General features: G+C 56.9%; 4 protein-coding genes across 4 annotated transcripts; 2 read left to right on the top strand and 2 right to left on the bottom strand.

Annotated features, from left to right (window-relative positions):
- Positions 1-1,203: 1,203 nt before the first annotated feature.
- On the top strand, positions 1,204-3,599 carry GCG54_00011607 (uncharacterized protein; the record flags this gene model as incomplete). Its single annotated transcript, XM_045411509.1, has 2 exons — positions 1,204-1,619; positions 1,679-3,599. The coding sequence occupies 2 exons, from the start codon at positions 1,204-1,206 to the stop codon at positions 3,597-3,599; spliced, it is 2,337 nt and encodes a 778-aa protein (XP_045268567.1).
- Positions 3,600-7,256: 3,657 nt separating this feature from the next.
- On the bottom strand, positions 7,257-8,611 carry GCG54_00011606 (putative pectate lyase F; the record flags this gene model as incomplete). Its single annotated transcript, XM_045411508.1, has 4 exons — positions 7,257-7,540; positions 7,601-7,951; positions 8,007-8,428; positions 8,532-8,611. The coding sequence occupies 4 exons, from the start codon at positions 8,609-8,611 to the stop codon at positions 7,257-7,259; spliced, it is 1,137 nt and encodes a 378-aa protein (XP_045268566.1).
- An 822-nt stretch (positions 8,612-9,433) lies between these two features.
- On the bottom strand, positions 9,434-11,107 carry GCG54_00011605 (uncharacterized protein; the record flags this gene model as incomplete). The annotated part of the gene is made up of 2 exons (XM_045411507.1): positions 9,434-10,574; positions 10,638-11,107. 2 exons carry the CDS (start codon positions 11,105-11,107, stop codon positions 9,434-9,436), a joined length of 1,611 nt encoding a protein of 536 aa, XP_045268565.1.
- A 2,793-nt stretch (positions 11,108-13,900) lies between these two features.
- On the top strand, positions 13,901-15,525 carry GCG54_00011604 (putative choline-phosphate cytidylyltransferase; the record flags this gene model as incomplete). Its single annotated transcript, XM_045411506.1, has 4 exons — positions 13,901-14,418; positions 14,486-14,836; positions 14,935-15,331; positions 15,391-15,525. The coding sequence occupies 4 exons, from the start codon at positions 13,901-13,903 to the stop codon at positions 15,523-15,525; spliced, it is 1,401 nt and encodes a 466-aa protein (XP_045268564.1).
- Between the last annotated feature and the right edge of the window lie 5,452 nt (positions 15,526-20,977).

Here is a 20,977-nt window from a genome sequence, read left to right as displayed (position 1 = left end):
GTCCGCCAGAAAGAAGCAGCAGGGAGGGCGCAGGCAGTGTGGGCAGTCAGTTCTCTCTCTCTGGGCAGACTGGGCGTGAGCCTGATCTACCGTCTACGCATAAGCCAGCGCCCCACAGGGGACGCGCAACCTCTTCTCATCTTCTCGAGTCTCTCTTCCTCTTTTCGCTACCAGCGAGCCGCTGATCCCATACGCTCTGATACAGCTTCGCGAAAGCCTGTATCGCCTGTGCTTGCACACATCACATCACATTACTCCCACCCGCCCAGCTGGTTGGTGTCCGGCTATGACGGGCCCCCGACGATCCAAGGCGAGAATTCCCCAGAATTTCTCCCACCTAATCTCGGATTTCGGGACGGGACGGCAGGCCCGGCAAGGGCCCAATACCACCAAGAATTAACCAAGGCCTCGTATCGTCTCAGTCATCACTCAAGCGAGAGAGAAAGAGGGGGCCATGCTAACTTCAACATCGAACGGGGGGAGGAGGGCTAGGCTCAACTCCTGCAATGCCAATACGGGAAAGGCTGCCAAGGTACGTTCAATCCAAACGATACGATGATAGGCTTGGTAGCTGGGGGTAGAAGGGAAGGGATGGAAGAAGCACCATTAGCAGCTTGGCCCGCAACAAGTTGAGGCTCACTGTCCCCTGTCCCCCGGCATGGCATCTCAAGGTCCGTCCTTGCTCGCTCCCCGCGACGTTGGGAGCTGAGACAGAATGGCGTGGGAATGGTGGACAGTCAAGTCAGAGCCAAAGAGGCAAAGAGGCTCGGCAGTCCCCGAACCCTGGACATCCCAACTAGCACATCCTCCTTGCACCCTCTGCTTTCCTCCTCCTCCTCCTCCTCCGCAGATCAGCCCGGCCAAACACCCCTGCGCTGCCGACTGGTCGGTCCCATCTGCTCGCTCTGTTGCATGATATGTATGTGGCTTGTGTCTTCTATACGTCCAACATGCGGTGCTGGGAGCTTGCTTGTTTGAAAAGTAAGGTCTGAGCCGGCGTCTGGACTGGGTTGGAAGGCAACGTCACTTGCACCGATATTCTTCTCAGTGGTCCTTTCTTTATAGCATTAGCCTTTGCCATTCCCCTTCTTCTAGATTTCCTTCGCGGTCGATTTCTCTTAGCCAGGCCACAACTCCAACAGATGTTTTCGTGATACCCAGATACCCAATAGCCACCTCTCTTCACCTCTCTCTCCGACAATCATGGAGCGAGCACAGTCTCTTCTCACCAGCACCACCCGATCCATCAGCAGCACGCGATCCAGTACCCGCTCGTCCCGCTCGAATTCACTGTACTTGAACACACCCGGTCCGGAGAAGGGGGAGTTCTTCCTCCCCGCACCCACATCCACGACGATTCACCAACCGAAGATCCGGGTGCGGGCGATACTGGGGCACTGCCTCTACCGTAGGGTCGTGATATGGACGGTCACCGTCTCGCTGCTGCTCGGGCTCGCATATCTCAACACACCATTATACACGCGCGATGGCAAGGTTCTCGGCGATGATTACAGGATAGGCGGGCTCGGCGGACAGCCGAACAAGCAGGGAACCGAAATTCCGAATGAGGAGATGCCAGAGATTGACAGTTCGATGCCGCCATGGCTCAAGTTCAAGCAGTGAGTGACAAGAACAGTGTGATGAGCCTGAAGTTGAGACCCGACTAACACCACACAAGCCTCAACGGCTATTTCAACGGTCTCAAGTCGATCGTGCCGTTCGTCAACCACACCGCAGAGTATCCCAATGCTTCATTCCCCGCACCCGTAACCACGGTGCCCATTTACCATGACACCCCTCCCACTCCCACGCCTTACCTCGCAGCTCACCCAGATTTTGAGTCTCGCGAGTACCTCAAGGACCACCACGCCGTGAAGGAGTGCTTCATCGACGACGAGGACAAGATCCCCGTGCCGGACATCTGGGCCTACGACGGCGTCCCCCAGAACCAGCCCGACCCGGCCATCGGCTCCCACACCGTCCTCGGCCTGCGCAACGACATTTGCTTCGACCGCTTCGGACGCTACGGCCCCTACGGACTCGGCTACGACATCAGCGAGGGCGGCACCTCACAAGGCCAGGACACCGAGCAGGAGGGCTCCGAGATCGTCTGGTCCAAGACGGGCAAGATTAACTACAGCCGCGTGGACTGGGGCTCCGCGCAGGACCGATGCGTCGAGCGCAACATCGCCCGCTTCCGCAACAGCACCAAGGACGCCGCCACCGCCTACGACACCGCCTACAGCGAGCCCGAAGCCGCCGGCGAGGACGGCCTCAAGAAGGTCGACCGCATCGCCGTCGTCGTCCGCACCTACGTCGGCTTCGAGTGGACCCAGCACGCCATCATCAACTTCCGCGCCATGATCTCCGAGCTGTCGCTCAAGTCAGGCGGTGAGTACTCGGTGCACTTCCTGCTGCACGTCAAGGACAACGAGGCACCCATCTGGTCCGACCCGTCCGTCGTCCAGAAGATCCTCGACGACAACGTTCCCACCGAGTTCCACTCCCTCTGCACCCTCTGGTCCGAGGCCGAGATGAAGCTCTACTACCCGGGCCACTTTGCCGACGCGCTCGAGAACCCCTCCAACGGCGACATCCACGGCGTCTACCGCTCCGCCCAGATGCCCCTCCAGGTCTTCGCCCTCCAGCACCCCGAGTACACCCACTTCTGGAACTGGGAGATGGACATGCGCTACATCGGCTCCTACTACGAGCTCCTCGACCGCCTCGGCGCCTGGGCCCGCGGCCAGTCCCGCACCCTCCTCTGGGAGCGCTCCTCAAAGTACTACATCCCCGCCGTCCACGGCTCCTGGGACGAGTTCGCGACCACCGTCGAGCGCGAGCTCAACGCCTCCGGCCGCCGCGCCATCCTCGGCCCCCAGATCTTCCCCGGCCGCATGTCCCTCAAGTCCGAGGAGGCCGGCATCTCCATCATGCCCGCCAACTGCGCTCGCGGCGGCGACCCCGCCGAGTGCGGCGTCGGCGAGGACGCGGACCTCATCACGCTCAACCCGCTCTTCGACGCCGACGAGTCCGGCTGGGTCTTCGCCAAGGACGTCACCGGCTACGAGATGGTTTTCGCGCCGCCCCCGCGCCGCTGCTCCATCGTCACCGCCTCGCGCCTCAGCCGCCGCCTCCTCGCCGCCATGCACGAGGAGATGTGGCGCATGCACCACAGCATGTTCTCCGAGATGTTCCCGGCCTCCATGGCCCTGCACCACGGCTTCAAGGCCGCCTACGCGCCGCACCCCGTCTACCTCGACCGCGCGTGGTACCCCTTCGACACCATCGAGAAGGCCTTCAACGGCGGCCGCGACGGCACCACCGGCGGCCACGGGTCGCCCTTCGACCTCAAGAACGAGCACAACCACAAGGGCACCAGCTGGTACTACAACTCCGAGTTCGCGGGCCTGTTGTGGCGCCGCTGGCTGGGCTACGGCCAGATGGACGGCCGCGGCACCAATGGCGGCCGCGCGAACGAGGGCACGCTGCGCGGCGGCATGCAGGAGGAGTCGCACAAGGACAGCTCCGGCCGGTTGTGCATGCGCAGCATGCTGGTGCACCCGATCAAGTGGGAGAACCCGATCGAGAGAAGCTAAAACAAGCCTTTCTTTTCCTTGGGTAGACGGTGTTCATTTTCTTTTCCTTTTCGAAGCTACATACTGCATGCATATGGGGTGAAGAAGAAACAGGGTTTTCCGTGGCAAAGTCCCAACAGGCGAACGAACCACACAGCAAGAAGCGATTCTGTATCAAAGTTTTCACACACACAACAAACCTGTCGACCAAAGTTTGTTTCTCGACATGTCATGTTCTTCCCTCTTATTCCTTTAACTTGCATTTACATATCTAGAGTGTACATACCTACACGACAGCACGGATTGGAGGTTATACCAGCCGGGATCACGGTTCTCAAAGCATTTGTTTGATTTTATAACGGTTAGGGGTTCGGACACAGAGAAACGCGGGAAGGGTCACAACCGCGCAGGGCGCGCGGGAAACACACATTAGGGAAACAGATGGGAAACACGCAACTTCACTTCTGTACATAGAGCGGGACTTTTCTCACACAACAAAATCTCTTTTCATGAACCAAAACCTTTTCATTTCTCCTCGACGCACAAACATTACTCAAGAAGAGGGGCAGGAAAATGGGATTCAGGATCCGGGAAACTTTGCGGCGGCGTTTATGGGCGGGGAGGGGTCAATCTACCAAGATGGGATTCCTTGGCTTTTTTCCTTCATGGTTTCGTTCTAGCCTCATTGTTATCTTGTTACTTAGCGGTAAAGCCAAATGTCAGAGACATATTACGAACAGCAGAGACACTAGATCGGATTGTTCGCAGGTGAATTGACGATGACTGATATTAACGATGCCCAATATGGCGATATTTGGGCGTAATTCGGCCGACATCTTGATTCGAGGAACTGAGAAACACCGGGCTTCACAAAAATAACTGCACAGCATTCCAGACAGTGACAGCCGCGGGAGGCACGGCATATGGCCAAGGCTTTTTTTTCCTCCCTCCGGCATTTGAGGTGTTCGTCGGATCGCAGATGCCACCACCCCGAGGGCGTACAGTGTCCGACTCGGACGCAACTCTCTGTCTCTCGCCGGCTGCTCTTCGCTTGCCTGCCAACTACCTACCCCTCATTAAAGAACAATCATCCCACCGCCCACCGGGACTAAGTCATGAAGCAGAAGCAGCAGCAGCAGCAGCAAGAGCTATGGCAGCTATCGCTCCACCTCCACATATCGCCTCCGCCGCCACCGCCGCTGCAGGAACGGCCTTCCTCCCGTGTTCTCACATGGCAAGTGGGGGGCGCAGCGTTGGCGGGGGCAGTTTCACAGACGGCGCGCGAACGGCTAAACTCCGCCAAGGCGCGTCTTTTGTCCCGAAATAATCCAGAATCTGGGGGTGTGGTGGTGTGACGGGGGGAGGGGAGGGACAGATTCATACTTTCATGTCGAGGGTGGTGTGAGATGGAACAGAGGTGGTCCCCGGGTATACTTTCCGCGGCGAGGGCGATTTCGGCCGTTTTCTCGTGCGATGAGGGGAGGGGAGGCCGGGCCGAAAAAGGCAGTGTGGCGGCCGGGGGTTTTCTCTTAGTTGGTTAATTGCTCAGAAGACAGGACAGCATGGCTGCATGTGTGTATTTACGGCGGTATATGTGAATGCCCCCGGCTATCACGGCCCTGTGCCTGTGATGCGACTCCGGTGAAGGCGTGCCATAACACACGCCGTGGCATAAGTTGGGAGGAATGCATCGGCGGGTGTGGTCAGTAACGCGCGTTGCGGACAGAAGAGGAACGAAAGAGACTTTTGGAGGGTTTCTTGGCATGGGGTGGCCGGCGATGGCATGGATGGGACAGAAAACCTTTCTCTTCCTTCTCGACGCCGTATTGGCGGGGGGAGGGAAGAACGCAAGCCCGGAGTCTCCGGATGAACTTGACGGGGGACGACGAGACACGCAAAGAGGGTGGTGACTGGTCCAAAGGTTCGGATTCGGGATGAGGTAAGCTGGCATCTTGGAGACTGGGGGGGACATGCGTGTGTCAGGAAGGGGAGGGGATTGATTTATCGGGGGGTGGGATGTTGGACTGACGCATGTACCCTGCTCACACGGCACGACACACTTTGACAACCCTCTTCTCTGAAGCGGATGTGTCGTGAGGGGAATATTAACATTCATGCTTTCGGTTGGCTTGGCTGGACAGTCGGCCTTGTTTTACGGCAGAACATCGTCGTGTGTGCAATAGAGTTTTTTTCGTGATGGGCGTGATGGACACGAGAGGGAATAATAGGTAGGTTTTGTCGTGTGTGTCGTCGTTCATACCGGCGCACAAAACTTGACTTTTGAAGATTCAAGTGATATAGGTGTGGTGGCAGCAGCAGTCAGTGTTCTCACGTCAGAAATACCGGATTTCTTAATTCGTCCCAAAGATAGACAAGCTATTTTCGATGAACTCGTAGCCATTTATCGCCACCGTCTATCCGAAGTTGAGGATGGAGTGCCAAGTTTGATGGGGCTGAGGTGATATTTTTTTGGTGGATTGAGTTTTGGCTAGAGGGATACTCTCTTTCTGACGTGCGATCTTGGCGAGAGAGATCTGGATGTTCGGATATTTCGGGAGTGGGAGCAGAACATCAGTAAGCATAACACGAGTGACGGGGTTTGGGTGTGATGGGATTCAGGGGAAGTGGTGTAGACGAGACAGGCCAGGAACGAGGCGGCGCCCGGCGGAGTGGTAAGTTCGAGCGGGATGGCGGTGTTGATGTGACTTCGGGCTCGGCGGGAGGCTGAGGGTGGTGATGCCGCCGGCGATCGGCATCTGCGGGTGGGGTTTCGGCGCCGTGTGGATCTTCCGGTCTTTTGGTGGACCGGCTGGTCCGGTCGTCGGCCCAGGCCGGGTATAAAACTCAGAGGTCAGCGTTGCAACAGCTACTGAACTTCAAATGAGCCATGCTGCGATCTGTTACGTTCGAAAATTCGCAAATAGCCACAATGACACCAAGAAGTTCTGACTTGTATGTATGCTCTCAACGGACATGCCGAGAAAGGTAGTTGTGAGTCTCGTTATTTTTAATAGGCAAACAGAGACAGAGGTCCGAAAAGCCAACGATTCGCGACCGTATTCCCATCACATGTATATGTTTGACGAGCTGGATACTTGTACAAGTCCCCAGCCTAGCATATTACTCAGCCCACAACCAGAACAGCAAATCCGTTTGTCACTAAGAATCTGGGAGGAGCAGGCAAATCGCCTGCTTTGTCATCTTCGCATTATCCACGTTCATTACTGCGATCTGGTGATTTCCTCTGCTCTGATATTTGAACATGTAGAGAAAACCCTGAAAATACGCTCCCTTTTGTGCGATTATCGGTTATCATCTGCACTGTCTGTTGATACACCACGTATACCTCAGTGATGGCGGCGGAACAGCCAGACTGCTTGATATCATGATAAAGCTCCCATATCGCATTGCCGGCATGGCTTTCTTGGATCCCATCTGGCCATTGGAGGCGGAGTCGAGCTTCTTGTGCACTGGATTGGCTCCATAAAGATTTCGTACATGACCCAATATTAACCATAAGAAGGTTTTTTGCCGTGTTAGTGTTCTTCAATCTAAGAACCGCAGGAATCTCGAGCCACAGGATGCTAAAGGTACGATGCTGACAACATCGCATGCTTCCTTCTTTCTCCCCTCATAAACACCCCACCAACTACCAAGAGCTTCACCCGAACGAGGCACCTAACAGCTCTCACTCAACCCACTCACAAAGCAAGACTCCCCGTCCATCCCGCTGCCCACCTTGCTCGGCTCCTCGCCCGTATCATTCCCCTCAAACAAGTCACAGCTCTTCCCTGCGCTCTGGCACGCGCCCGAGATCATGCACGTGTCGCCGTAGTTCGTGTTGATCCCGCACAGCACCCCGCCGTCGACGGCGACCACGTTCTCAATCTCCACGTTCCGCGGCCCGCCGTTGGCCTTGCAGTTGCCACAGCTGCGCACGAGCTTGCCGTAGTCCTCGACGTCTGTTGCTCCGTAATCAGATTCTCATCATATTCAAAATGGGTTCTGTGAGGGAGACTTACAAAAGTCCTTGATCGAGACCGTGCCGCGCCCGTTGAACTGCACCACCTTGTCCGCGGCGTGGAAGGCGCCGCCGCCGATGATGGAGGACGTGCCCGAGGTCTGCTTGAGGGTGATGGCGTCCTCGCAGACGTCGCTGTGCCAGACGTTGATGAGGGTGCTGTCCACGCATGTGTCAGGGTTCATGTACTCTTTGCAAGTTAGAAAGAAGGAGGGCATGTACCAGGTCCCTTTGCAGTGAACACCCTCCGCTTGCCCCGGTCCGAGAATGACATTCGACAGAGTCGCGCCGTCTTCGAGGATGAACATGGCGTCGTCCTCGCCCGTCTCAGTCTGGTCCTGGCACACACTCGCTAGTTTGCTATCAGCATATCATTATCACGCTGCTGTAAATCAGGGGCAACTTACGATTGCGGTCGTACAGCTTCATCCCGCCGTCAAAAGTCCCAGACACGGGGATCGCGGCGTCCGTTTCGACAGTACCCGAGGACTGAGGGAGTGTCTTTGTTACTCCCGAAGGAGCGGCGATGGTGGCTGTCGCGTCCTTGGTGGCGGTGGCCAATGTCGTTGCCGGCGCAGGATCCTCTGACGTGGAAGGAGTGGGTGCAGCTGCTTCGGAGGTCGGGATGGCTTCGGCGACGGATGAGGCTGGGATATCCTCAATCACCGTGGGGACATCAGTTGGTTCAATGGATGAGACCTCTGCCGTGGGCTCCGGGGCGGGGTTGGCGCCATCATCGGCATCTTCGGCCATGCATTGGCTATACCATTCGCTGTAGGGCACGCAGGTGGTGCCGGCGACGCATGTTGTTGAGCCAGTCCAGCCTTCTCTACGGAGAACGGTCAGCGTTATCGATTATCTTCTTCTGAAGGGTGCTCGTGTGTTATATGAATTATGGAAGTGATAGAGAGGAGAGATGTAGAGAAGCTTACCCGCCACACTGGCCATACAGAGTGACCTGGGAGACGGCGACGCCACTCAGCGCCGTGAAGAGAATGATTTGAGTCTTCATATTTCCAACCAAAAAGTGAATGGGAATACGAAATGAATGTGGTATCGAATGGATGGAGACACGAAGGATGACACATGGGAACATGAAGCAGGAGGAGAGCGGTTGAGGTGCATCATATACTCGGTTCGAACCATACTGCCGTGGCCTGACAGACATTCAATCCCGCTCGGAATGCGCAGCCTGGGTTCATGGTGTCACAGACAAGAGCCTCACCTAAATCAAACTTCCCATCCCGTTTGCTTGGAGACTCCTTCCTGCTCATAACAAATGTTTGTGATTGCCCACGGGTACCTGCATACGACCGCAGCATCACACCTCGAGCCCGAGTGCTTGTTACCCTAAGGGGGACTCTTCGTCTGGTCTAGATTGGCTTGTGCACCCGTAGTGGAAACAGAACGACGCATTTGCTCATTTATACTAAGACTTCCCTTCAAGACCCCAGACCAAAGCAATATGAAAGGGACGCAGGCGATTTAAGGTTGTTTACGAAGAAGCAAATCTTCCCTCGCTTCCACTGGCTGGATGTCAGCGACAGGGAGCGCATCCGTTTCATGACATGCGCCAAGGTGGCGTTGTAGCAGCCACCCGAACACTCGGCGAGGAGCTGAAGCCTCCGTTCCGGTCCGGGAGGTGGTGGATGTTCTTGTCCGTCATTCTATCCGCCGTTGGGCGCAATAACATGCGATGACGGACTAAATCATGCAAGACTTCAGGTACTGTACTGCACTCAATAGCCAGGTTTGATATTTCGATACTCCTACTCAACTCCACGACGCCCATTTTCGTGACAAGATCTACAAGTTAACGGCTTTAATCCACAATTTACCAATCCTCCCCAGCAGACACTAAACTGTCAAACCGGTTGCCCCGCCCGGTGACAAACTTCATCTCCTCATCCTCCACAAACTCATCCCCACCCCTATTCGGAATCAAGTCCTCAATGGCCCAAGCAACCCTCTCGGCGCCGGCCCGCGCCCCGCCCAGATTCCCTGCTCCGGGCCCCAACCTCAGCGCCGCAAGCCGTCCCGTAACGAACAACGGCACACCCTCCTTCCACATCAAATCGTCATTGATACACGGCATGCCCCCGTGCCCATGAATCGGATACTCCCGCAACATGGTCTGCAAATACGGCAGACTGGCATAATCCGTCTGCACGCCCGTCGCAAAGTAAATATAATCCACCGCCGGAATCTCCACCGGCGGCTCCGTCCTCACGTTCCACACCTTCCTCTCCTCGTCGAACCGCGCCTCCGCCAGCTTCGTATTCGTGCACAGCTCCAAGCTGCCCCGCGCGATGTGCTGCTTCAGCCGCTTGTGGTACGGCGGCGTGATGCTGCCGCCGCCGCGCGCGCTCTGGATCTGCGCCAGCCGCTCCTCGTCCGAGTCCGCGCTCCAGAAGTACGCCTGCTCCACGTTGCGGAACTTGCCCATCCACGCGAGGTCCACGTCGAACGGCTTCACGCGCAGCGGCCCGCGCATCAGGTGCCACACTTTTGTGACTCCCCGCCGGAGCGCGAGGTCCGACAGCTGCGCGGACGTCAGCCCGCCGCCGACGACGAGGACGTTGCTGGTGCGCCGCGCGGCGATCTTGGCCTGCACGATGGGGTCGGGGAACTTTTGGATCTGCATGCTGTGGCAGGTCTGCGGCGGGGGTCTGGAGGGGTCGGAGTTGAGGCCGAGGACGGGCGGGATGGTGGGGGCGTTGGCGGGGCCGACGGCGAGGACGACGGACTTTGCGTAGTGGATTGTCTTGTCGGTGTGCACGGCGAAGAGGTTCGCGTCCGGGGAGACGTGCTTGATGACGCGGTACTCGATGTCCTGGACCTTCTCGTTCTGGATCAGGCCCTCGCGCAGGCCGTAGCGGTCGACGATGCAGTCGCAGTGGTTGGCGAAGAGGTTTGTGGGCGGGGTGAAGTAGTCTTTGCGGTCTCGCTCGTCGACCTCGACGACGGCGTGTTGTCTGGCACCAGTGAAGTCAGCAGACTGACCTCGTTGCCTTGAGGATACAATTGGGGCAACTCACTTTGGATTCCTCGACTTCACCCTTGCCTTGCGCAGATGCTTGCTGATCTCCTTGCCGACGCAGGCCCGCAGCTCGAGCAGCTCGCCCTCCTGGTTCCGCTCATGGGCCCTCGCGAGGAGCGAGTCGCGGTCCATGGGGTCGACGTGGAAGAACATGGGGCTGCGCAGGTGCGTGATGTCGAACGTCTTGAAGAGGCGGTTCCACTTGTTGAGCCACTCGTCGCCCGTGGCGTCGAGGACGAGCGTGGAATAGCGCTGGGACTGAGCCGGGGTGCGCTTCTCGAGGATGGCGCCGTTGCGGCGGTTCTTGAGCGGCATGCGGCGGCCGTACTTGCGGATCCAATGGTATCGCTGGTGCTCCTCGTCCGTGAAGAGGGCGGAGGGGGAGTGCTCGCAGAGGCGGGAGGCGACGGCGAGGCCGCAGGGGCCGGCGCCGATTATGATCACGTCGTGGACGAATTGTTCTGTCATTTTTGGGATTTAGAGACAAGAAAACAGAAGGAGAATGAAGTGTGTGCGTCTCGCGGGGTAAAGGAGGAACCAGATAAGAGACGGCTTACAGACATGGGGGCAGACGGAGTTTTGATACCAGTGCTACCAGAACCCGAGTTCACGACCTGCCGGAGTCGGGCAGTCACAGGAGAGAATGACATCTTGCGGAATCTACCTTGATGGCCAGCGGCGGATGAATGTGAGGTAGGCCAATGAAAGACATTGCAGATAGTGGTGATCCCTGTCTTGGTGTTTCTTGTAGCTCCATCGTGGTTGGGGACCTTGATGGACAGGGTCTGGATGGAGCTGATGAGGCAATGACTCTGGCTTGAATCAGTCAAACGTGACACTCGCTTCATAGGAGAAAACAGTGATCGTGAAAGATGCGAGGCAGGCGATTTGGTGACACATTGATGAATATTGCAATAGTCTTATTTTTTTGTTGTCTGAAATCTCTTGCCTGAAAAGCCAACAACTTAAAAGTGGGAGGTAGTCGTCACTAAGCTTGTCGATGGCATCTGGACGATATGTCATATAAAGAGGGAAATCTTTCAAACACCAAGCTAACACCAACTGGATTCCCTCAAAGCCATTGTCATGCTTGCATCTTGATGGTTGCCGGTTCCGCCCTCATCGGCGACCACCCGGGATCCACCCCGTCCGCCGACTGGCCCACACCACCGTCTCCGCGTCGCACTCCGACATTCTGACCGCCGACCCGGCAGCCCTCGACCGGCCGCCTCGCCTGCCGTTCGTCGTCGAAAAAGGCAGTCGATTCATGCATATCGTCACATCCCAGCGGAAGCTTCCCCAGTGGGTCAGGCGCATTGACGGGCCAAAATTTGATTTGATGCATGCTCTTCGCATTGTTTCCCTAGTCATATCAAAAGACAGGCAGGGCAAAAAAAGCCGCAACTTCGATGAGTTTCGATGCAGAAGCCATCGCAGGCAAAGCGCCCGCCGCAGGCATTCCAACGTCGCGATGCCAGAATTGAGGTTCAGGCCGATGCGCAGAGAAAGCCGATCGACGTCACCTGACATGTCACGCTGCCATCTCCGACAGAAACGATGGATCGAAGGTCCCGGAGTTCAACCGTGTCTGTGTCTGTGTCTTGCCCACGTGTCATCCTCCTGCCATTTTGCCCGTGTCTCGTCCTTTCCTGCTGCCCAGTTGGAGAGACCGACGAATGCCAAGGGCGAGCTTTGCGGATACGTACCGTTTGGAGAAGCAGGAATCCACTTCCTCCCCAACAGAACTGTGAAATCTCGAACCATCCCTGCCGGGCAGAAATGACCCGCACACCTTGTAAGTACTTTTTTCGGTATTTTAGCTTTATTTCTTTTTGGTTCTGTGCAACGGCGGCAGCTCAGCCAAAGCAGACGACGCTATTGGCCGAGCTAGAGCAAAGCCACCGACGGCGGGCCCCCAACCGACGTAATTGTGCAGTGCATCCGACGGGGTGCTGCTCTGCTCAAGCCACAGTCGGATGACGCCACTGTCTTGCACAAACGCTGGAGGCAATTATTACGCATGTGCAAGGCGCGAGCTTGACGAGTCCTGCTGTTGGTACAAGCTGTCCGCCTCCTTCTCGGAGTGCTCCTGTTGTCCGTCGGGATGACGGATGGATACTTGTACGAATACAGATACACAGCAGGCAAGCTGCAACCGAGAGGCCACCGGTGCAGTTTCCGAGAGTTGCAGTGAGAGAAAGGAAAAGAAAGAGGAGCAGGGGACAGGCATGTCGCTCCTGCGCGCAATGCAATTTGTGAACGTGTATGGACAAAATCTCGATGGACATCGTGGCATTTTCCCACTCGTGACACGCGACTTGCGAACCCAGTTGACAGACAGTCCAACAACACACTATCCTTTCTCCATTGGCACTCGGGTGACAGCAATTGCAGCTTCACAACCGCGATTAACGACCGTCAGCTGTCAACTCGCCTTTAACCCAACTTTAAACTTCCCACGAACTCCCCCGTGGTCCGCATCCCGCCGACCGGAGTAGACGCTCCCCCACTAGCTGCAGGTCTAACACAAGGTAGTCCATTGTCCGTATCATATGCGCAATCTTGCTGCTTAGGTAGCTGTGCTCTGCTGCTCTACTGCTCTGTCTTGCCTTCTTTACCTTGTCTTCGCTGTCACACCCGTCCGGCCAAAACTCGCAATCAGCCGAGCACACTTTATTCCGACTGGACTGGACAAACCAACCAACCATTCACGGCTCTGGCTGGACCTACCCGTTCCAATACGCGGCGCGCAAAAAGTGTAAACCTCTCAGAGGCCGTCGTTAGTATTCTACCCTCTTCCGTCCAATTGCCCTTCTTTCTCCGAAACCCAGGCCCAGACCTACCTAAGCTCTTTTTTTCCCTACCCTCCCCCTTCCCTGTGCTTTCGCTCTCCAATTGCACCCTCTCGTCAAAAAAAAGTCCATCGTCATCAGCCATCACCCCTCCTAACTAAAACCAAGGCACAGCAGTCCAGCAACCACCACCCACGCCCGCAAGCAATCCTCCCACGCGGGATACGCCATACGAAAACCCTTCCTACATACGACATACTACTGCCGATCAACCAAGCAACACAGTCCGCCCCCCCTTAGCTGCGGCCCGCTACCTTACCTAACCAAACGGCCGGCTCCACGCCCTCACCACCAACTACCTCATCCACGGCCGGCAGACCGCTTCCAACTTCCAACTCCATCCCGTCCAACATCTTGAGCAACCCTCAAAACCCTTTCGGTCCCCCCACCACCACCAACACCGCCCAAGATGTCATCACCTTCGAGCTCCTCAGCAGCAGGCAAACGCAAGCGCCCCTCAACAACAGCCTCCATGCCCCAACCAGACCTCCAAGCTTCCTCCCGCGATGCCTCCGGCGAAGAGGGCGACAGCACCGCCCCGGAAACCGGCCGTCTGACATCGACCTCCTCCCACCGCAAGACCGACTCCACCGCCTCCGCCTCCGCCGGCCACCCGTCTAAGCGACAACGCGCCAACTCGGAGCGCTCCGTCCACGAGAACAACAATGGCTCCTCCGCCCCCGCGGCGCAAGACCACACCCTCGACCCCGGCGAGCCCAGCGACACCACCGAGGCGAGCGTCGACATCGCCGAGCGCGTCGGCCGCAAGAAGAAGACCGTCTCCATCAAGGAGACCCCCGAGGACTCCATGCCCCCTCCCCCCATCGGCAAGCTCACCCACCCCGTGGGCTACAGGACGAACGACCCCCCCGCCGGACGTCCCGTGAGAGTATACGCCGACGGAGTGTTCGATCTCTTCCATCTCGGGTTCGTGTTTCCCAGCCTCTATCCCTGCCGAGAGAAGTCACATGCTAACACTGCGACCGCAAAACAGCCACATGCGCCAGCTCGAACAAGCGAAAAAGGCCTTCCCGGACACCTACCTCATTGTCGGTGTAGCCGGCGACGTCGACACACACAAGCGCAAGGGTCTGACTGTTCTCTCGGGCCGCGAGCGCGCCGAGACCATCCGTCACTGCAAATGGGTTGACGAGGTCATCGAGGACTGCCCTTGGATTGTAACCCCGGACTTCCTCGAGGCCCACAAGATCGACTACGTCGCCCACGACGATATCCCGTACGGCGCCGACGAGGGCGACGACATCTACAGGCCCATCAAGGAGGCCGGCAAGTTCCTCGTCACGCAGAGAACCGAGGGCGTCAGCACGACTGGCATCATCACCAAGTAGGTCCCTTTCCTTCGAAACGGGCACATCATGAGCTTCGTGTTCCAGCCTCCATCAACCCAAAGAAGCACAGAAACTGACTCCACCCGCTCACCAGGATCGTCCGCGACTACGAAAAGTACATTGCCCGCCAGTTCAAGCGCGGCACCCCCCGCCAGGAACTCAACGTCAGCTGGCTCAAGAAGAACGAGCTCGACCTCAAGCGCCACGTCCAGGAGCTGCGCGATAACATCCGCACAAACTGGTCCACCACCGGCCAGGAGCTCTCCCGCGAGCTGCGCCAGTACTGGCCCGCCTCCCGGCCCCAGTCCCCCGCCCCCGCCGCCCGCACCTCCTACATCCAGAACGGCGACCTCAACGCCGCCGCCGCCGGGAACCGCTCCAAGCTCAGCGTCGACATCCCGCCCACCACCCCGGGCGGCACCCCCGCGCCCACGTCGAACGACTTTATCACGGGATACGCGCTGGGTCTCGTCGGCGGTGTCCGCTCATGGGTAAGTCTCTTGTTCGGGAGTGAGGTGACTCGGGCAAAGTGTGCTAACCGGGATCGCAGATGACAAAGTCCAGGAGAGAGCAAGACAGCCCCTCCCGCCGCAACAGCGACGACGAGTCCGAGTCCGACGGCAAAAGCCCCCGCGGCCGCGTCGTCCCCCAGCAGCCCACCACCGCCACCGCGGGCGCCTCATAATCAATAATCCTCTTCTGATCTGCCCCAAGTCTCTCATCCCCCTCGAACCATCATGATATCTACCCCACTCTCTCCTCCTTTCCTCTACTAATTACTTCATGGCATGATGATGGGTTTCCTTACTCGGGACAGGGTGGCAGGAGGAAGAGAACCTTGGAAAACACAAAAAAGGGACGCCGGGTTTTTCCAAACAGAACAAAACAGAAGAGAAGGGAGATTCCCCACGAAACACGTATTGGGCGGTTCCGGTCGTAAACGCTCTTGTATCCATTACCTGTCTCCCTTGGTTTCCTGCTTCTTATGAAGGCGTTTTTTTGCGTAGTGTAATTGTGCGTCTTCGGGGACCTTTGCTCGCTTTACATTGACGAGTTGGTTCACGTTGTTTGGTTTTCTGTACTGCAATAGAATCGTTTCTACTGAAATTCATGACAAGATGATCTAGCCTATTGATATCAGTGAGAGCCGGTATGATACGCCCAAAGCAGATTTGACAATTCGCACGACTCAAGTTTCTATGCCATGGCGTGGTTTTCGGACTCGGCTTCCGGCTCGTACTCGCCAGTTTGGAAAATTGTACCTCATAGATGGGACGAAATAAACAGATGACGCCCGGAGCTCTCCTCCCCTACCTACCTCGAGCTCCAAACCCGCCAACCGGGATGAACCTGGCATCTCTGAAGAAATTCGTAGTTGGAGCAGGAACTGCTGGCGCATACAGATACGCACTCAATTACTCCTTCCCGCGTGCGGGCGAGGCCCGTCGCGGTGACCCGAGCTGGTGCAGAGAGACAGCTGTTGGTGCGGCGTGACGACCGTTTAGACTTTTGCTCCTACGTCTTTGGCGCGCGTAACCCACCACCCCTCCTGGCGCGGCCGCGGCCGCGACTGCGGCCCCCAAAGCACGGGGTATTTCGACTTTTCAGCTTTTAAGCGCGGGGGAGCCAGGAGGGGGTTTATCACACTGCGCTGTCGGCCGACTATGATGGCAACGACGATGACGATGAGGGGGATGTGAATGTTGGTGTCTTCTGCTGACTGACGTGGCATAGACGAGGAGTGTGCGCGTGATTGCATTCGGTCTCGACGCAGTGTTGGGAACGGTATGTTGGTTTGAGGTGTGATCGGGGCCTTGTTCCTTTCACCAACGACGGGACCCCCAAATGTTGGTTGTTTCAACTTTGTGGGTTGACAGCTTCATGGCTAATGAGCAGGGACGGCCACAGTTCAGCTCGCGACGAGCTCTCCATCTTCCCATGAGTGGAGATATCGAACCACGGCCCGAGATCGTTGGAGCTGGGAGATTACTCGAAAGAAGCCTGGTGACCTTGCCACTTAATCACAAGTCATGAAATATGATGCTTTATCGGGAGTAACAAGCTGGGTGCCTGGCCGGGCAACTTGCGATGGAACCTCGGCCAGAGAAACTGAAGCAGAACTGCCTGCAAGTGGTTTGTCAACCTTAGGAGGCTGTACAGCTCGTCACAAGGCAGATATCAAGGCTTGTGTGTCTGGGCTCGCAGACCATGATTCCATCGCGGGCACCCATGACGGACTGGTGATGTGAAGCTTGCCACCGAGCCTTGTCAAAACCCGGACGGAGTCCGAACGATCCCGTCAACCGGCCTAGGGGGTAGAAAGGCGAGGCACATCGAAAAGCCTGCCGAGATGCATGGATCAGATCCAGGCCGGGGGTTTCGATTGCGGCATGCTGTGTCCAGGCCCCGGATTATCGCGCCGCGCCGGGTGGCTGATTATTCCATGTTGGTGCCTGGTTTTGACAGACAAACCAACGTTGGCTGTGGTCTTTGTTCACCACGCCCCTTGACAAGATCCCAAAACCCCTGAGCGGTATGCCTTGTCAACTGGTCTGATTAAGGATAGGTTGGATGTCTGCGGCCACGGGTATGCGCCTATACTGACGACACTGGCGAACGATGGGCTGTGTGCTGTGTTGGTTAGGGCGTGGTCTTCAAACGGGCGCAAATCACTCCCACTCCACCGCACTTCCCAAAAGTTCTCTTCCCCATGTCGAAGTACTGATTCATCGAAATCATGCGGTGATTTGCCGTAGATTGTGTGGTTCTAGACCCTTCGCTGTGACTTACCGGCGAAATCAACTTTCCAGCCGCAACGAGGCGGGCGTCGATTGCGTGAGTAGCCATCTCCGCGACGATTCTTTATTTTCGAACACGAGATTGAACATTGATGTCTTTGTTCAGCTCCCCGTTGGGGTCTGTTTCAAGCTTACGGCGTCGAAGGAGGTCATGTCAGTCCTGCTCTGTCGGGCACGTCCCATCACAGACATCTTGCATTGCCGCTTTCGGGAAGGTCTTTCGCGGCCCCATGATCCGATCTGCTAGCCGCCACTGGACAGCTGAGATTGACGAACTGGGCGGAGAGTTGGTCCAGGCAGCTAAGACCAGCTGTTGAAGCTCGGGAAAGGAACCGCACCATGGACTCTGCAGGTACAGACTCAGCTGAGACCAAACACGAGATATGGTGCATACGTCTCGGCCGATGAGGAAGAGACATGATAGAGGTCGTGCTGCTACCGTAGACACGCTGCGTCTATTCACGATGAGAGTCGTGTGCGCTAATTTTGGCGCCAGACACCGCTGGCCGTTGAGCGTGAATCAAGCTTAACTTGACCGGATGTGCAGTTCCCGCCATCGCTTGATGGTTGACATGTTTGGAATAGGCAGAGCATGTCTTAGTCCTGCGACTTAGCCGCCCATGGTGGGTATGGGGGGCTGAGTATGCGGCAATGATGAGATGTGGGCGACGGGAAGGCTGAGTTTTGATCCTTTAGCCGGGAGGGAGTGCGGATATCCAGAGCCGCGAGCAGCAAGCCGCATCGCGTGCTACCCCACGCAAAGAAGCGCCTTGGCTTGAGTGAATCTGTAGACCGAGGCACCGCCCCCAAGATTCAAGTGGAGTGCATCTTGCAAAGTGCGAGCCATCGAATATTTTGGTGGTTTGTGGGAGAAGACGATACCAGAGTCGTCCGACGGCTGAGTAAGGCAAGGATCCGCAGCAGCAGGCGTCATTGGTGGAAAGACGGTGATGGTTGGTTCCCGGCCATGTGCTGAGCATGCTCAGCGTGCCTTAGTCCCAAGCAGGAACGCGAGGGAACAGACGTTTCGGGCCGCTTCGTTGGATCAAACTTGCAGTGAAAGAAGGTTGAACCTGTGGACGCAAGAGGACGGTTTGTTTGCGAAGACTTGCTACATCGATGAGCCGTGACAGCGTCATCGCGACTCGTCTGAGGGGCCTCGAAGACTCTCGACTCTGCGCCGCGAAACAGGCAGACGCACCCACCGTCGTTGGAGCTTCGCGCAGGCAGCTACTCTCAAGCTGCTGCCTTGATCTACAACACATCGCGGCTGAGTAATGTCTTGGACTCGGCTTGTGAATCGCATCTTGGACGATCGACAAACGGATTAGATGAGCGGTTCCCGCGGTACAAGCACAACGCAGATGGCAGACAACTCTTTGCTGATTACGTGAAGCATTTGATGACTTGCAGAGAGGCGTCGGGTTGGGGCAGTCGGCTCACGGCATGTCCCAGCCTTGACCGGTACCGTGCGATCTGTCAGTGGCTGGTGGTGGTTGCTGACAATGACCCGAGAGAACAGCCGTTGCATACTGCCGTGTTGTCCGGCCGCAGCCTCGGCCGTAGAGAGATAGATTGGGGAAGCGCAGTGCGACGGTGAAGAAGTGCGCAGCAGCAGTCGATGGTGGTGCGCCTCTGCCCTACGGATATGCAGCAGCCGTGGCAGTGGGATGGGATGGAAAGGGAAGATGCAATGCACCGTGGATCGGGCTATGTCCACGGTGTCGGTCGTTGGCGACGACATGGATGGGTGGTGCTCAGCGACGACGTTGTGCGACTGAGTCGGGGGCTGGGACTGGCTGAGGAGAAGGTTCTCCGCATGGTTCGCACTCGGGAAGGACTGCCAGACTTCAGATGGCAGCAGCAGCAGGACCAACTGGTTGGATCAGGCTGCAGCAAAGAGCAGCAGTCGGTCAACCATGGATGGTGCGGTACCAAATTGGATCCGTGGACCTGTGGACGTACCGCCGCAGAGTTGCAGAGTGGGCGGTACACCGTAATCGAGTGCTTCGCAGGTGATGTGTGTGTGTGTGTGTGTGTGTGTGTGTGTGTGTGTGTGTGTGTGTGTGTGTGTGTGTGTGTGTGTGTGTGTGTGTGTGTGTGTGTGTGGTTGCGTGTTGGGATCGCCGAAGGAACCTTCGTACCACGAAATGACGAGCAACGGTACTTTTGGGCGATCTGATGATGCGGGTCGCAGTCTGGGGTTCGTTGGGTAGAATCACAGGCATCTCATTCGCAATGTCGTGCCCCCATTTCCCTATTTTAGCGAGGTTGGCGGGGAAATTCCGTGTTGCGTGAGGACAGGTAGAGAGGGATCAAGGAGGTTGTGGTTGTGGTGGTGCTCTGGGCTCTGTGGATGGATATTGAGATGCGAAAATTTTTCCTCGATGATGGAGAATCCGGTTTATTGTTTTGCAAGCAAGCTGAAGGTAGTGTCGGTGAGGGTCGTGATGGAAAATGCGATGGCACTAGGCTGATGCGCATGGAGCGACGTCAGGCGTTTGTTTCCATGTTCATGCCGGGCCTCTAGTTCAAACGGCCCTTCTACAAATGGGGTCGCCGCGCCGTTCACTTACTTAGCTACGGGCTGGGCTGGGCAGCTGTCCACCACGGTGACCGAACGGCTGTACTGTGTGCGTGTACAGTGAGTGAACAGTGCACCGATGTGTGGCAGGCGACCTGGGACGGCGGGATCAAGCCGGGGGAAAGAGCTCAGATGGTACTAAAAATACCTTAGGGTTAAGCGCCGACCCTGGTCCCTTCCGTTGAAGGTTAGGCGGTCCCTGCCAATGACAAAAAGACAACGGTCGGGGAGTGGCAGGCTCTTCCGGAAGGGTGGGGCCCGAGCAACTTCCTCACTCGGCGAGGCGGCGAGGCAGCGACGATGCGGTGCAGAGCGGACACTGGCAGGAGCAACTCGCCCTCACGGTGAAGGGCCAAGATATCAGCATCTTTAGAGTTCACGGGGGTTGCGGTTGACCGAGGTTGGATTCGAGAACAAACTCCGTTCGCATCTTGGCTTTCAGCCGTTAGCCGTGTTGACCGGTCTTGTCTTCGCTGGTGGAGGATGATGGATGATAGGTGACGGCTAACCGCCTCGTTTTTTTGGTCTTCTTTCCTTTTCGCTCTCGTTATTGCAAATACCAAAATGAGTTATTGCAGGGATCCCACGGCGTCCACGGAGCTGCGGAGAGCGAACGACGGACAGCTCAGCTGAAAAGCTTTACCTCACAATTATCGAACCATGAGTCGGGCAGGAGGTGGTAACGGAAATCCAACTTTGAAGCGGCACAGCATGCACCGCACAGCTATGTTGTCGGAGCTGGTGCATTGCCTGGA

Source organism: Colletotrichum gloeosporioides, assembly GCF_011800055.1.
Source record: "Colletotrichum gloeosporioides strain Lc1 chromosome Unknown consensus_17, whole genome shotgun sequence".
Classification (NCBI taxonomy): Eukaryota; Fungi; Ascomycota; class Sordariomycetes; order Glomerellales; family Glomerellaceae; genus Colletotrichum; species Colletotrichum gloeosporioides.
The sequence above is the reverse complement of the archived record's forward strand: the minus strand, read 5'-3'. Positions and strand labels throughout refer to the sequence as shown.